The 18554-nt window shown below is 38.0% G+C and overlaps 1 protein-coding gene across 1 annotated transcript in view; it reads left to right on the top strand.

The window, feature by feature from the left end:
- The first annotated feature begins 6816 nt into the window (after positions 1-6816).
- Positions 6817-18554, top strand: part of LOC139734015 (MAM and LDL-receptor class A domain-containing protein 1-like) — a 32652-nt gene continuing 20914 nt past the window's right edge. Inside the window, exons 1-6 of the mRNA XM_071644824.1 lie at positions 6817-7042; positions 10884-11149; positions 14040-14133; positions 15184-15333; positions 16081-16337; positions 17721-17811. Of these exons, the coding sequence (XP_071500925.1) occupies positions 6817-7042; positions 10884-11149; positions 14040-14133; positions 15184-15333; positions 16081-16337; positions 17721-17811 (1084 nt within the window). The remainder of the gene's footprint in view (positions 7043-10883; positions 11150-14039; positions 14134-15183; positions 15334-16080; positions 16338-17720; positions 17812-18554) is intronic.

Here is an 18554-nt window from a genome sequence, read left to right as displayed (position 1 = left end):
AGGGGTGGGGGGGGGGGGGACATACGGTATATTAGAGACAAACAACCAGGCATCACTGCGAGGTACGAGTGAACTCTCGAAACTTCTCCATACTTCGTCAATTCTCACTTTGGAGAAAGCTTATGACTTACTCTCCCCAACATCTATTCCAAAATACCATATTTTTGTTAAAGGTATTTGGGTATTTATAGTACAAATGAATAATGGGTATAGGCCAACGTTTCGTTTCAACGAATACTAACACTTATTGAAGACTACAACCAAGAAAACGTTACAGTTCTGATCACAATGCACAAACGAACCAATTACAAGTGATTAGCAATTAAAGCGAGGAAAAAAAGGAACACCTCATACCTAGGTTAACAGTACATTAGAAAGGGAAATATTTGTTGGATTGCACAATATATTGAAAGGGAGAGGGGACTTTAGTACTGTTTACAACGACACATCATCACGTGGAGCCATTGGCATTTATAGAGCTGTCTTCTGAACAAAGTTTGACAAAATGTTTGTTCTGCCTCATCGTGAATCTGCAGAAAATGAGGGCTGGCAGAAAATGCAATAACACTGAAATAAGAGCCACTACGTGTTCAGTGATAAATAAAGAGACTGTAAAGAGATGACATTTAGAAGAAGGAATTCTGGTCGTATTGTCTTCTAATAGCGTCGTCAAATATCACTTTATGGATGTTTGTCAGATGTGCATAATTATGTGGTAAGTTTTTAAGTAAGTACCGACAGGTACGTCAAGTCACTGCCACGCACCTCTCTCACCAACTATGTGATGAACTTGACAAAACAGACAAATGAAAACAGAATAACAAATAACATTGTTGGAAATTCTAACTTCGTCTCTTGCTGCATTATCTAGGGTGCGTACAGCAATTTACTTGTGTAAAATGTCACATGTCTCTTATATACTGAATAAAATATGGTAGTGAAAATGGGTTATTGCATCTTGTCTTGGGACGACGCGTCTCACTAGATAAATGATTTTGCTAGAAGAGATTTTTAAAAGAAACCTTCAGAATAGAAATGCAAAAGTGGGAATTAAACGAAAAATCTGTTCCTGATTGTTATACTGTAAAGCAGGTATCATTTTCGAGTCATGAAATTTTGGCGAATTGCTTCTGGCATTCAATGCATAATAGTGAAGACAAGAACTTTGGCGTGAATCTTAATTTTGCAAAATCATAATGTACATGAACATTTGTCGTTTCATAGTAAGCCCTATACACTTTAACAAGAATTGACACGCTCTTGATCGCTCAGTTACTGTTGTGAGTTGGATAAGTATGCTTGTGTTTGTTTTCCATTTGTTGTGTACTCCAAAGCGAGTACACACTGATCGAACGGAGAAAGCCTTGATTTTGGGATGCGCGACCACTTATTATTCAAAACTGTTATGAGTTGTTAATTACGGTGAAGCCTGAAGGCAGACGTTTTGGGTTGTTATTACATATAGGTTTAGGTGTATTAGGGTCGATATTACATTTGGCGTTGATATTACATTTAAGAGTGATACACCATCGACCCTTGTGAGGCGAGCTTTGAGCAGTTCAGCTGCATCGTCATTACGTTGAATAAAACATGAAAACAAGGATTAGCAGCAATTTCCCAAACATCCTCTTTGTCGTTTGGAAGCTGACATCATGGACCCATTAAGTGAAGCTGTGTGAAATTATAGGTTGCAATAATAAGACATCAGACATTTAGCCCGCTGCACACTCCGTGTATGTACAGTATATACGACTTTCGGTCGCACGACTGACCAACTTTGGATCTGAAATAAACACGCGTGTTGTATTATGAGGCTATTGTAATTTATTACCGATCCAAAATAAAGAGTTTTTATTGATTGCATATCTTGGAGACACTGAATTAATTTGTAATGTTTTATGTAATATTGTGGTATTATATATTGTCCGATTAAACAATCTTGTCAACATGCTGCAGATTGCATTTTGGGTCTTGCCGTCAGGTTCTCCGAATTCATCATTAGCAATTCCGCACTCTCCTTCGTTTCCTCTCTTCCTCCTTCCCTCTACCTCTCTCTCACTTTCTACCCAGAGCTTGACGGCAGACACCAAATGACTCAATTGTTGTACATGTTACTTTTTGTGTATCAATGAACATAACGGTGATAACCTTGTGATAGTTTTAATGCAACAACAGTTTATAATGTATACCAAAGTAGGCTCTATATGCAAATCATGTTCTACTCCGGCAACGAATGATAGTTCGGTCACAATAATGGTTCTCATTTTAGTAGGTTTTTTTTTTGTTTGTTTTGTTTGCAGAACGGTGGATAGCGCCAACTATCAATGGATTTGAATGCTTCACGAGTACATTTAGTTTTCTAATCACCTTCAAATGAAAAACAAAACAAAAAACCAGACACAAAAACAGAGAATATTTATAACCAACCAGCACATTTCACAAGTACCCTCATCCCTATTCTATTAAGGGGGGGGGGGGGGAGTATGATAAGTCAACATCAAGAGCAGAGACTCCAACCCAAAGTACCTTCTGATCTGGAGATTCTCCCGACTGAAACCCCTAGCAAACGGGAGACTCAAAGTTGATGTGTGCGAAGCGCGAAATTCCCAGGGTTTTAGATGCTCTCTGGTGCTATCTAAGGCTTATTTGTCAACATACGATAGAAATATGTAAGAAATCCTTTCCAACGGGAGACAAGGAGCCAGGGCGGGAGAAACTAAATCTCAAACGGGAGAACGGGAAATTTTGCAAAAATGGGTTTTCGGCGGGAGATCTCCCGTCGAAAAAGGGAGAGTTGGAGTCTCTGCAAGAGTAGACTGCATATCTTTTGATTTTGATTTTATAGGCCTACATAATAATGCAATATAACCATGATAACAGTGTAGTAAATTTTATTTGACAGTCTATAAAGCACCAAAGTAATCTCGAAAAGCTTCACCTTCCCAGCCAGAAAACAGTGTAGTCATTTTAATTAGACGGTCTGTAAAGCACCATATATATATATAAAAGCTTCGCTTTCCCAGCGAGAAAGAGTATAGTGATTTCAATTTGACGGTCTATAATAAAGCACCAAATACAACTATCTAGAAAAGCTTCGCCTTCCCAGCCAGACAGGTTGACAATTATTGAGAACTTTTCGGCGACTTTCTACATTGTCATACAATATATCATGAAGAATATTATCTTCATAAAGAAGAGTTTATAATTGCGCATACGTACAAAGGCACACAGACACACATTTTTTTTCCTTAAAGGGGATGGCTAGTAACTGATCAGTAGGAATTAAGAGGACATTATATCTATCTATTGTTGTGTGAAAATTATTTGCTTCAGAATGGTCTCATATTCAAGTAATGTGCAGTTTAACGTTTACGATCGCTCCGTCACTGTACAGGCATGCTAACCTGGAAACTTTAAACTGGACATTTATACTTGAATATGAGACCATTCTGAAGCAAATAATTTTCACACAGCAATAGATATGTAATGTCCTCTTAAATGAATCCCACAAGGATTGGAACAATCATCCCCCAGCATTCCCACTGATTCCTATTGATCAGTTACTAGCCATCCCCTTTAATATTTATTGATTTCATTCAAATCATTCATAAATCAACCCATTCTGGGTGTATAACATGAACAAAAACAGTACAAATGCAATTAAAAATACAAACAAAACAAATTGCTTTGTTTGTATTTATATATATATACACACACACGCAGACATACACACACACACACACACACACACACTCACACACACACACACACACACACACACACACACACGCACACACTCGTAAACACAATGTGTCCATGTATGAATGCAAATAAACGTACACACAAACGTAAAAATTGTCATGCAATGTAAGATGGGTTGAAACTCGCGTTGTGTCGGCGAGTTAACACTGGCGAGCTTTAGATCTGCAACGCGAACACTTAGACTACCCTTTTAGGCAAAAATGGTGTTCTGCACATGCGTGGGACGGCTGTTTCCATTTTCTAACCCGGGAGGAGGTTTCATCGCGTTTTCGTTATTAAATTACAACGAGGTTTGTGAATCAGCCTGGTCCGATTTTTGCAGATAGTTTTAGTCATGACGTTCATCAGTGACCAGAACTTCATATCTGACTATTGAAGACCGCGAAAAGCGAGTCTACACAAGGTTAATACCTCCCTGGTCTACACGGCGGTTGCGTGCGTTCTCAGACAGTTCTATGGTCAATATTTACGAGCGCATTGCATACTAATTGGAAATGTAGTGAAAACAACCCAGGAAAGAAAATGAGTATATGACCCAGTTCGTGTTTATTGAGGTTGTGTGTAGTGTTGTGTCAAAATCATTAACGCCTGGTTAGAAGATCAAAGGGTGGCGAGTTGATGTTCTCTGAACATTGTGAAAAAAAAATGTGCATGATGTTTGTTATTTCGAAGGTTCGTTAATTCGAAAATTGAGAAATCTGTGAATTTACTTTCTTTGAGTGACCTCTAATGATAACTGTTTCTACGTAATGATTGGATCATCCTTATGACGATGTGATAGAGACGAAGGGCGCCATACGGCGGGGGGGGGGGGGGATGCTTCCTTGTACAGAGAATGATTATATTCCTGTCCGTCAATAAGTATGTGTATAATGCGTGCTTGGTGTGCATTTATACATGTCTGTGCGTGTATGTGTTAAGTGTGTTTGTGTGTGCTTGTCTTTATTGTGTATTATTCTCCAATTTTTGTGATCAACAACACCTTACTTTGTCACCATATCATGAGGTTTATTTCATTTCCGGATTAACAAAACTTATTACATTTTCGAATCAACGAACCTTCAAAATATCGAACCGTAACGAAACGTGGGAAAAAGGAAGGGGACATTGAAAGTCCCCTTAAGCAGTTACACAAAGTTGTATTTTTAACATAACTTTGAAACATAAACATCTCCGTTATACATTTTCTTTTCATTGTCGTCAATTACTGTAAAACCTTGAAACTTTTGAGAGTCCGAAAATGAAGTAAGGTTCGCTAATTCCAAAGTGAAAAAAAAAATGCTTACAAGCGATCCTTGGAATACGAACCTTATTTCGTTTTCAGATTAAAACAACTTTGGAAAATGCCCTGTAAACGAAAAATGAAAATAAAAGAACGTTTCATAATTATTTGTAGGTCTATATATGACCAGGGTCGTTTACTCTCATGCAACACATATAGACCTTAGACCCTCGCTAAGCTTGAATATCAACACTGGGTAAATAAGACATTCGTTCAACTCTGGGTAAATAAAAATATTCATTTCAAGACCCAGCTGAGAAGTATGACAAGACCAGAATGATTACCCATAATTTCTACACTTACAAGGACATAGATTCAATGTCCTTCTGTATATAGCTGCTTCGATGTAGTATCAATATGTAACTTCTTCTTTTACTATACATGTATATTCTTGTGATCTTTCCGTGGTAGCTAGAATATTCTATCTCGTTTGATTTGATGTCCGACAAGACGACTTTCTTTAGATTGTTCTGTCTGTTTGTTCAAGATGAAATGGTGACACAAAGTGCAAAGTGCTGATGTAATCACTGCTGAAGAAGCTTTAACGAGACCTTCCATGTTTACCTAAATTTATCTGTTTTAAAGGCACTTTGTTGGACCATGCAATATATTCATTTTGACATATACAGTACATCTGCACGTCGTTTGATCAACAAAAAGGTTTCCTTTATATTTCCTCATGTAAGAGTAAACTTTAACATTTATTTCTATTTCTGTTAGCAAAGAAGAAAGAAAGACTGGTTCTACCTCTGCCTTGGATTTCCTTATCTCGTACTATGCATTACAAACATATTCACACAGCAACTTAATACAAACAGTAAGATGATTTTATTAACAGAAGTGAAGAATAAAAATTCAAGTGTGCTATAGTGTTTCAAAGTCTCGCACTGAAGGAAGACATATAACGCCTGCAAACATCAAAAAGGTATGAATATGTTCCGGCAAAACTTGAATCACATCTGGAAGAATTATGAACCAGAACTAAGGTTAAATTCATTTTTTTTTTCACGATATCTTCAGGAATTCTAACTGAATATCCGTTCATGACTTTAAAAGAAGGCGAAATAATCACGCCTTTATCGATTGTCATTTGGTCTCGGTCTTTGTCCCCAGGGTGCAATATCACTCGGTCAATATCATAAAGAAATTCTTACACCTAATGAGTGGGATGTGGCTGTTCGTTCTATGCTGTACGAGGCATTCAGATGACACGCTGATGTTTGAACAGATATTTATTTATTGTCTTGCACTTTGAAAGAAAGCTATAACCTGTGTGCCTTGATGTACAGAGTCATTTAGCGTGTAAGAACTCGCTTGGCAGCCATCTTGGGCCGGTATTCCTGCTCAGGATTTGGGCCAGGAATATCATCTTCACGCTTTGGTGTCATCTGTTGTAAAACTTTGGAAACTTTTTTAAAGTTTCGAAGACACAATACTTGTCTTCGAACTGACTCTGCAGGAATATTCTTAGGCACACAGAGTCGTTTCATATGTATGTGTGTGTGACAGTTTCTTAGTGTGTCGCGTAGTAACGGATGAAATAAACCAATGATGCTGCGCTGCTTGGTTTAATTAGAAGAGGCTGGGAACCATGTGAGCATCGAAAAATAAAGAAAGTGGCATCTCAGCTAACCAACAAATATCGACAGCATCACACGCGTTCGAAAGGATATCATCATTTTCTCAAAGCACAAAAAGGACAACTTGGGTGCATTTTCGCTCCCCGTCGCTACTCCAACCCAGCTGGGTTGCTGAACAAAACTTCTTCCAAGATGAGGCTAACCAATGCAATAGGCATCTCTTCCCTGCTCATCCTGTGTGTCTTACATCCAGAGGTCAGGGCAGACGACCAGGTCCCTGGATTCGACTGCTCTTTCGACTTCGGCAACTGTGGATGGGCAGATGACGACACAGCTACTCTCACTTGGACCAGGCAAAAGGGGTCCACGCCCACACCAAACACTGGTCCCACCAGTGACCACACCCAAGAAGGAACTGGTCAGTTATCTCGAACGTATTCGATTTATTTTATCCATTAATTATCATGACGACAAATTAAACTTGCTGATGACAGGACCTGTATAACAATAAAAGATAAATGAATACATGTAGGCATGTAATGCCAAAGAATACGTGTTCTATGCACAAATTATTAAAAAAGAATCACGTTTTGTGATCATTTGTTTTCCTTTGCTAGCTAATTTACTGCAAATGAATGGATGTTCAATGCACATTTTGGAAATTTTCGAAAATTTTAGATTAACGCAGATGAAAAACACAAACAAACAAAGAAACATAAAAATCAGTGGCAACAAGCAAGCATCCACTTAGCTTACTTCATGTATTCAATAAACAATCTATAGGAATGTTCTCTTTTCAAAGTTATCCAGCAACCCTTACTCCTTAAAAAGCCATTCATTGCTATATTATCATTGTTAAACTTCTGAGCTGTCTGGTGCGCTAAATATTCTTCAATAACAAAGTCATTTATTGATTTTTTTTTGAAATTTTTGTTTTTGCAGTTAGATATTCTGCAGGTTCGTTAATCCGAAAATGTGTGGTGTGTTGATTAAGTAACATACTATAATAAAGGATGAATTTAGCACAATCTCAAAAGTGGTCCAAATAAAGGTGTAATGATAATAATGATGATGATAACAATAATGATAATGATAATGATAATAATAATAATAATTATAACTATTATCATTATTATTATTATTATTATTATTATTATTATTATTATTATCATTATTATTATTATTATTATTATTATTATTATTATTATTATTATTATTATTATTATAAGCTTTATATGTATTTCAGAACCAGGGCCCTGTTTCATAAGCTGTTCGTAAAGTTACGAACAACTTACGAGAGTCTGGTGATCGCTTCTTGTGCTGAATTATTGAAATTCTGGTGATCACCAGTCGCTCGTAAGTTGTTTTTAACTTTGTGAACAGCTTTTATGAAACAGGACCCTGGTAAAGATGAGGTATAGACCTGTAAATCCTTTGAACAAATTTCAGACACCGAGAACCACAACCCGTGGCAACATTTTCTCCCTTGATGTCTGACAAAAACGAAATATTCCATTTTGTCTTCTCTGCCGGTAAACGCTCCTACAGGTTAGGAATAATAAATCGCAGTTGTTTGTGAAGCATGTGATGAGGTAGTTACATCGAATTTAAAGGAATTACTTTATAGGAGACACTTTATAAATGAGACGGCATCAAAATCTTTCAGCTACTATGAATGTGAGAACCCGTTCCTGTTTCTTTTTCTTCATGTCCCTTTGCTTATAATAAATTCTGCCCGAGTTGATATATTTGTGTTAATTAATGTAATTCCGGATAAAAGAAACTACAATTGAGAAAACAACATTATTAGCTTCACGAAACTCCTTTAAAAGCCGCTCCCGTTTGTTCGCCGTTGAGAAGCATGACTTTTAAACTAATAGTGAAAGATGGGAGTATGACACTAATTTCAAGCGCACTTTCTTTCACACACACACACACACACACACACACACACACACACACACACACACAGTAATGATACTCAATTGTTGCAAAATCACCTTTCGCGAACGAGATACCATGTGACAGTTATTTCACTTGAACCTCTCTGATTGATATTGGATATTCCGTAACGTGAATTTGAAATATTCGTTATATATAAACTACCAGGTGTCAACAATGTGATATGATTATGACAGCGTCTTTAATTTATTTCAAAAGTAACTACCAAGATCTTGTTACTTCTAACTCTCTTAAACAAGAGCAAAAGCACATTTTGCTGAAGTTTACCCATCTCCAAAATTCCATCCTTTTCAACAAAATATCTCCGGGAACACACACACACACACACACACACACACACACACACACACACACAAAAAAAAAAACTCTGTTTAGACACCTTTGACTTCCTACCTTAGATCTAATCGTTACTACTATCACGATACTATTCAATAGATAATAATAGTGATAATTAAAAAAAACAACTGTCTAATGTCATTTCATATTAACTGCTGTTTTGACCCCATCAAGTCAACTTTATGATAAGACCATAGGACCTTTGGACATACTGGTGGGGGGTGGAGTTCGCTTTTTATGTCATGCTACCGTCCACGTGATCAGTGCTTGATGGCAATTCTGCTCCTATTTTTATCGATTATGTATCTATCGGTCACTTTCCTTTAATATAGTGGTAAAACACTCGGTCAAAACATGAGGTCATGATTACTGTACATTGATGATTGGATGACTCTTCCCACTCATCGTAGTGCTCATACGCTGCTGTATATACATGTCATTTTTTTCTTTTAAATATAATTATCTTTGTCGACTTAGGCGTGGTCTAATAATATAGGAAGATTGATTTCCATCCATTTAACAGACACACATATACACACCAATGCATACGATGATGAGTGTGTGTTTGTTAACAACAGATTAAATTGGTTGTTTTAAGGATATTATTCTATAAGGCCTATAGGGATTAAATATACGTTTTATCATGCATAAAGTGCATGATCGCGTCTCGTGTATGTGGCCCGGGAAAGCATATTATATGCCACATAACCACGCAGAATCTATCTATGTACCTTACAATTTCTTCTTCACATTTTACACGCTGTTACGGAACATCCACGCGAAGTCAATCTATAGGAATATAACATAAATCCACACGCGGGCGTCTTTATATGACAAGGTTGCAGACTTTAATCTCGTATACAGAGTAGACAACTGAGAGACTTTCGTTATCTCATGATCTATCGAGTTGTTTAATGTTTACTATGATATGACAGATAATCTTTACAACCCATCAAGTCCAAAAAAAAAAAAAAAAAAAAAAAAAAAACCCGACAACTCAGTGATTTGATGATGTGTCTTTCTGTTACAGTTGTCATAGACTTTATTGCCGGTATTTCACAATTTAGAATTAAGTCTTTGCTTTTATGCATCTCAGCCATCATTTAAGTCACATCTTTGTTCATTTCGATTCAATAAAACTCAATTCAATTTATTCATTTCATAAAATCACATTCCAAATATTTATATATATGTGTGAGTCAAAGGAGATCATGCAAATGCATAGGGCTTCGAAATGGAGATTTCATTTACAATATAGTTTAAAATCACAGTTTTGAATGAAACATATATGTCAAAATGTACCTAAAAATAGAATAAAATACAGAGCCCGCTACAAGATTAACAATACCTTATTGGTATTAGCATTTCGATTATCCACCGTCGTTAAATTGCAAAATTTATTCCTGGGCTTTGATTTGACAGCATTTTAAAAAGAATACTAGCTTCAATGTTCTGCCTCAACTGGAAGAAAACACACACACAAGATTTTAAGGAAATTTCACGCAGAAGAAGTGAATTGAACAAGTTCCATATGTAATGTTTCTCTAATAGAATAAGGTCTTTGTCGAAAATTTAGTGCTAGCAATTAAAGGACAAGATGTTAATCCCTGCTTTTCAAGACCGATCTTTACCTCGATTTTCCAGCAGAGCAAAACTGGCTAAAACGAGATTTTCAACTTTTTTTTTATCCTTTCCGGCCATTCGTTATCAGAATTTCATTGTTAATATTCATTTTCGGGGTTGTAAAACATTCGGCACTGTTTCAATGAATGTTTTAGGAAGGTTATGAGTTCCAATACTTTTTAAAGTTTTCATTTTATCAGACTTTCCGAAATAAGCTAATAATTCCAACTGAATCTGTCCCGCTGTTACATCGTTATAATCTCGAAATTGATCATGTGTTGTTAGAGTCTGCTCATACTCGCCTTTGAAACCTCTTGCTATTATTATCTACCCTACAGATCAAGGGACGTTTCTCTATCTCGAGGCCAATGATGGCGCCCTAGGGGATACTGCTGCCTTGATCTCTCCCGATATTCCCGTTCTCGGCGCGTCGGGTGCCTGTGTGACTTTTTGGTATCATATGCACGGCTCCGCTATGGGTAGCTTGACGGTCGACCATCGGACCGGTGGTGGGGACGTCGTGTCAAAACGCATCGTTGGTGAGCAAGGTAACTTGTGGCTGGAGGGCTTCGTCTGGTTAACGACAACTACCACAACATCACAGGTACGTTATCAGTTATGCAATCAGATATCAGTTTCAAAATTTTATAATGTATATATATATATAATGAAAACACATCAAAATAGCGCACATAAAAATACCAATTAGTATTGTTTACAAAGCATCAATGCAAATAGACACACTGGTCAATGACACAACAATGTAACTGGGTATAATATTTATGGACAGGCGTGTTTAATTACAGGCGTCATGAAATCCGAACTTGTGTTGCATGTTTCAGGAGATTGGACAGCAGAAGTAAAGACCCCCAAATATGTAATCATTACAATAAAAAATGCAGTTGAAGAACATGCGTCAAAAATATAGAAACATTGACAAATCTCAAATATCTAATCAAAATACAATAATAAAACTCCGTGCTATAGTTAACACTGTCAGTGTATTATGCGTAACACACAGTTTTCGACTCTCACGTTCTCTGTAATAGTCTCGCGTTCGTCGCTAGCCCCCCCCCCCCTCCACCCTATTCCGCAAAACATTTCACGTTATTATAAGTACCTGTATATAATATTGTTCTTGCTCTCTCTCACTTTTTCTCTCTCTCTATATATTTCTATGTATAATTATATACATGCATATATATATATGTATTTTTGCGCATTTCCAATGGAAGAAATATAGACACTCAGAGGTATTTCATTGTTACCCACGCCGATGAAAATCGGCAGGGGGTTATGTAAAGGGTTCCGTATGTTTGTTTGTTTGTTTGTTTGTTTGTTTGTTTGTTTGTTTGTTTTTTTGTTTGTTTGTTTGTTTGTTTGTTTGTTTGTTTGTATGTTTGTTTGTTTGTTTGTTTGTTTGTTTGTTTGTTTGTGTACAAGATAACAAGAGAACGGGTAAACGGATTTGCACGAAATGTTCAGGGAATGTTTGGATAATGACAGGAAAGAATCGATTAGATTTTGGTGATAATCGGTTGACCCTTGCAAATTCTGTGTGACCTTGAAGTTTTGACCCCATGGTATAGTGACCATTCCGAAAATTTCCCGTTTCTCACTTTGCGATTTTCCGCTACCATACGAACACATAAACTCCCCAACGATCCGACTTCGCTGCTCAAATGTTCGTAAGAATTCCGAAATTTACGTTTAGGCCTATTTGAGGGACTATGTCCTTCTAGATTTATGAAAGTTCGTTCTCCGTCATCACAAACTGGCCCGTATTTTGATGATTTTTCAAATTAACATTGATTGTTTTTTTCGTTAGAGGAGCATTTTGCTCGGTCGCAGTCACACTGCACGATATGCGTGCTCAATGTCAATGCGTGTGCAAGGCCGCTGAAAATGCATCGCGCTCTACACTGTTGGTGCAAAATTGCACCGGGGACGTTGCGGCGCTCGTTGGTAGCCGAATACTGGTGCAGTAGACATTTGCATTCAACCCTTGCATTGAATAATTCCCGTAGACACTAATCATAGGGGTAATTGCCTAGGGTGTACGTAAATTTTGTTTTTCTTTTTTGCTTTTGTGGATACCATCAAAGATCGTACACTCATACGACCTTTGATATTTGATGATTTTTCAAATTAACATTGATTGTTTTTTTCGTTGGAGGAGCATTTTGCTCGGTCGCAGTCACACTGCACGATATGCGTGCTCAATGTCAATGCGTGTGCAAGGCCGCTGAAAATGCATCGCGCTCTACACTGTTGGTGCAAAATTGCACCGGGGACGTTGCGGCGCTCGTTGGTGGCCGAATACTGGTGCAGTAGACATTTGCATTCAACCCTTGCATTGAATAATTCCCGTAGACACTATTTCATAGGGGTAATTGCCTAGGGGGTACGTAAATTTTGTTTTTCTTTTTTGCTTTTGTGGATACCATCAAAGATCGTACACTCATACGACCTTTGATATTTGATGATTTTTCAAATTAACATTGATTGTTTTTTTCGTTAGAGGAGCATTTTGCTCGGTCGCAGTCACACTGCACGATATGCGTGCTCAATGTCAATGCGTGTGCAAGGCCGCTGAAAATGCATCGCGCTCTACACTGTTGGTGCAAAATTGCACCGGGGACGTTGCGGCGCTCGTTGGTGGCCGAATACTGGTGCAGTAGACATTTGCATTCAACCCTTGCATTGAATAATTCCCGTAGACACTAATCATAGGGGTAATTGCCTAGGGGGTACGTAAATTTTGTTTTTCTTTTTTGCTTTTGTGGATACCATCAAAGATCGTACACTCATACGACCTTTGATATCATCACACTCTCGGCTTGCTATAATCAAAATATCCCGTAAGAAAACGGCGTATTTCTCGATTTTTAGCGCTTTTTCCGCGACCCGTCGTGTAGACAATACTCTTAAAACTGGACTTAATTCGCGCGCGCTTGGAAAAGTTCCGATTCTGCACTTTTGACGGTGGAATTTGGGATTTTCGATGGATTTTTGGAGGAGACTTAAGGACTTTCCTGTACGTGAATGAGTGTTAATACCGTATGTGTAATGATGTGATTTGCGTGTGATGTGACTGTAGAACCAAAGATCGTACACTTCAGTGTACGATCTTTGGTAGAACTCACTGGCTGGTGATAAAGCACACTGGCAATTAAGTGGCCGAATTCTGGTAGATGACCGGATGCACATTATGTTTACCCCGACTTTGTACTTAGGCGTGGGTCTGCCGCCTTTGACGGCCCCTCTCTAGTTTTACGTATTTTTTCAGAGTAGAAATTCACTTTAAAAGTGAAATAATTCCGCAGTAAGTAAGATCGTTACTAATCATTAACATGAAATAGATTAAAGTAATGATGGAAGATAAGTTTAGCACAGATGGCTATCCCTGCCTTCCTTCTTGATATTCCACTCTATATTTATGTAGATCTCCTTTGTCTAATTTTCTCTCTTTCACTGCATTCTCGTTACATCAGATCATCATGTCCGGTGAGGTTGGCGGGAATTACTACTCGGATGTGGCCATCGATGACGTTGCTATAGCAACTGGAGAAGTCTGCGCAGGTCAAAGTGAGTCATCTTGTGTGAGAATCCTTCAGAATACCAGAAAGTCTCCTAACCCTACAAACGCTAAGATCCCCATCATACAGGTCACCAGGGCAACTCTGCACTGAATGAGACATTGGTACTCCATCGTGGATTAACGCTATATACAGGAATCTGAAAAATGCGATCGGATTGAAAGATGTCAATGGGATATTCATAAATTTGATTCTTCAGTTTCGTAAATCATTGCTACAATGCTACTCATATTACGAACTGCGAATTGGGCGAAAAAAATGGGGAAAAAAAACAAAAAAGATCACGCTTGAGTAATCAGCAGACAAAATTTAAGAAACATTTGGTAATCTGTGTTGTATTCACCGGGCGCGCCCGCGCGTCGCGCCCGCGCGTTCACCGGCGAAGATTCGCACGTGCTTGCATCCCACAGATTCCATAAAACACGGGTTTAACGCCGAGTTTTTTTTGTGTGTGTTTTTTTTTTTAAACAGGCATTGATAGAAAACCTTCTCCGGGGAGGATACGCTCTCCTTGGCCAATCACATTACAGATACATTACACGATCAATGGAATGAATGAATGAATAATATGATACTTGAAATATGTTGAAAATTGTGCATTATAATCTGCCTGTCTACCAGAACGTCGAATGTATAGGAATGCCTTGAACTTCGAAAAATTTATCTTTTATTTTTAAACGAAGAGTTTTACTATGGAGTTTTTGATTGATCTACTTTGCGTATCAACCCAAGACTATGCGTTTGTCCAGTGGCTGGCTCTTATATCACTTTAAGGTATATTTCCTGGAATGATGCAGGACAAAGTGGCTGTACATTTGACCATGGAAAGTTTATGCATTGTCCTGGAAATCCAATCAAAGGGAGAGAGAGGAGAAAAAAAAAACGATGATCGCTAGTTTATCAGAGTTTCTCTGTGACAAACTACAAGTGCATTCGTCGTTATATAATGGAGTTGGGTCCTAGGTCTGAGTAGGCTCATTGTCCAGACACTAGGAAAAGTGGGCCCACCCATGAACATCTCTGCTGTTTTACTTCACAGAGCCCGAAGCTCACGACTGCGACTTCGAGACCGATTTCTGCGGCTGGAGCCTCGAGTCCAACACTAACTTCAACTGGAGGAGGGGATCGGGGGACACGTTTGTCCCGGGAACTGGACCCGGAGCTGACCACACCATTGGGGACAAATCTGGTAGGTGGATGACCTCACTGCTATGGTTTTTATTTTCCCCTCAGTTCGTCAAATCCCAGCTGAATTTTGCAGCAGAATCATTAATCTTCCTGTCTTCTTCAAATTGGCACCTCTAAATCTCACAGCATAATTCACAATAGGAAAAGATAAGATAGAGCAGCATCAATGTGTATATCCTGCACACTGTTAGCGAGCAATTAAGAAAAAGGGCCAAAATTTGAGAAAGAGGCAAGAATGTTAGTCTTAAGAATGTGTTGCTAATTTGTCATTCAGTCATTAATTTGGGTACAAGAGTTTTGAAAATGCTTCACCTTAAACAATCAAGATCATGAAAACAAGAAAACTTAAATGTAGGGAATTTAACTCTTCCTTGAAACAGTGGCAATAAACGGGCGAAAATGCACAATATCAAACCATACAACGACTTCATAGGTGAACGTGAACGGAAGTAGACTGGCATACTAAAAATTGGTCCTGATGTTTTGCATGTAAATTGATAATAACTCATAATCATTCATCAAAATGCATTTTGGTCTGTGTAGCCAAAAATTGTGTGTGTGTGTGTGTGTGAGTGTGTGTGTGTGTGTTTGTATGTGTGTGAGAGTGATAAAAAGGGAGGGAGAGAGAGAGAGATAGAAAGAAAGAGAACTGGGGGGGGGAGGGTGGAGGGGTGGTGTCTGCTATCCCCTACCTGGTCCCTCGGACAATGTTATGACCCATTTTTACTACCTTCCATCGTACTCTCAGGATATTACGCCTACATCCAGGCATACGGGAACACAGAGGGTGAGCAGGCTTGGCTTGTGTCAGAACCGATGACGAACGCCGGACAGAACAGCTACTGCCTTGAATTCTGGTATCAGATGTTCGGCGCCCATGTGGGGGCGCTGTCTGTTGCTACACGAGTGGGCAACAAGAACACGGCGATATTTCGAGAGACGAGTCCCAGACTGCCGCAGTGGAATCAAATTTATCTCCATCTTACGGAGACAGAAATATACCAGGTAAGATATTGAAAGGTTTTAACAGTTTCATTTATACCTCGTCATTGTTCTCTTTTTCCCTTTCCCTTTTTTCTCCTTGATAGTGAAAGTTAGTGCATGTTTTTTATTGAATCAAAGTGTAAGGGCCCCGTCACACTACAGCGAATGCCCAACGAATGCCAAGCGAATGCCCAACGAATTCGAAAATGTGAAGACAGTTTGCGTGTCTGACGTTCTTTGAATTCATTAGCTATTCGTAGGGATTCGCAGAGATACGCTGGAGATTTTGGACATGTTTAAAAAAAGAATCGGCTCCAGCGTATCTCTGCGAATCCCGACGAATAGCTAATGAATACAAAGAACGCCAAGCATGTTACGAACTATTTTAGTATTCCAACGGATGTGAACATATCTTCAAATTTTCAAATGTATTGGACATTCGTTGGGCATTCGTTGGGCATTCGCTGTAGTGTGACGGGGCCTTAAAGAACAAAACTTGGAGGTGTCATGAACATTTGAAATAAGTCTAAAAGTTATGTAAGATGCACATCAACATATTTCGAAGAAGACAGTGATTTTAGTGACAACCTCCTCATTTAAAGGATATTAGATGAGAAGATACTGTCATCACCGCATAACACTTACGATCTAAATGGTTTTTCTTACACCAGGCTATCATAATAATGATGATGATCATGATCATGATGATGATAATAATAATAATAATAATGAAAATAATAATGATAATAATAATAATAATAATGTTATCATTATTATTATTATTATTATTATTATTATTATCATTATTATTAGTATTATTACTATTATTATTATCATTATCATTATTATCATTATCATTATCATTATTAACATTTTTACCGCGCCTAATACAATGATATCTCTGGTGAATCAATTTCAAACGGCACGATCAGACACAGGTAATAAGTTATCATATGCACTACAAAACAGATGACAACGATAACACAAGGAGTATTTTAGAGAGCTAATGGCATAGCAGCTCTTCTCTTTTTGTGTAGCCACAACAGATAAAATTACCTTTCCGCCCGTTCATGCTACGTTTTGCATCCAATTGAGTTTTGATAATCTACCTTCATGCCTATAAACAAGGCACCTATAATTGGTGAGCAGGTTTGATTGTTCTCTCGCTTACGTCTATCTTCTGATGATAACTGTAACTACGTGCTCTGAAGAGATATCTGTTGGAGAAATAGGGTACCTGGATCAGGGGCCAGAACAGGTGTATTACAGCCTCCACATTATTAACCATCAGGGCTTACCCGATAAAGATGCTATAGAGACTTGTCATTGACCTTACCCGAATGGTAGTTGCCGTGTCAGACAAGAACTAATGATCCCCATTACATGATTCCCCGCCTTTCACAGGTGGCCTTTGAAGGCTTGAGGGGACCCAGCTATCTTGGTGACATCGCTATTGATGATATCAAATTTACCGCAGGGAGCTGCCCGAGTCCTTGTAAGTTGGATTTCATATATGTATACTTCTTTCTCGCTTTTGCTTGCTGGTTTGACCATCCGATTTGATTGGAAAAAAAAGAGTTGAAGAGAAATGAAAATCTATTTTAGTTTGTTTGTTTATCTTAAATCCGCCCTAAAAAAAGTGATTTGGAACGCTGTTCATTTTTCGTTGATCTGTTTCTCTTTTTTTGTGCAAATGACTCGAGGAAAAGGGCAAAAAGATTTAAGAAAATTTGGTTGCAATAGAGAAGATCACTTATTTATTTGTTGTAGGCAGATTTTAACGTAACTCCATTTATTGTTCTATAGTCATCTTAATAATCCAGAGATCAATGAAACTAAAGGAATTGCAGGAATCTTATCAAAATTGGACAGAGCGTAAGGAAGTTTGGACCATTCACAGCTTCACATGCTTTTATGATACACGTACGATGATATTGGCTAGAACCACGTGGACAGATTGAATGATGATGTCATCACACCATTGTCTCCCATTGACCTGCCAACATATCTTCACTGAATTTGATTTTTGGTCATGAATAAAAGATACGAAACATTAAATCTTTTAAGTTCAATCTTCGTCCTGTTAAACCATGATAATGTCTTTTTTTTGTAGAGAAAAAAAAATACATGACGATTCGTTTTGAAGAATTAATTTTTAAAAATAATCATCAGTCAGTGTCTGTCATAAATTGAACTTAGGAGATAATTTAATGATTATTGCCTCGTTATGGATAATTA

Source organism: Diadema antillarum, unplaced genomic scaffold, assembly GCF_040938485.1.
Source record: "Diadema antillarum isolate AM-2024a unplaced genomic scaffold, OU_Dant_1.0 scf00000025, whole genome shotgun sequence".
NCBI classification, from domain to species: domain Eukaryota; kingdom Metazoa; phylum Echinodermata; class Echinoidea; order Diadematoida; family Diadematidae; genus Diadema; species Diadema antillarum.
The sequence above is the reverse complement of the archived record's forward strand: the minus strand, read 5'-3'. Positions and strand labels throughout refer to the sequence as shown.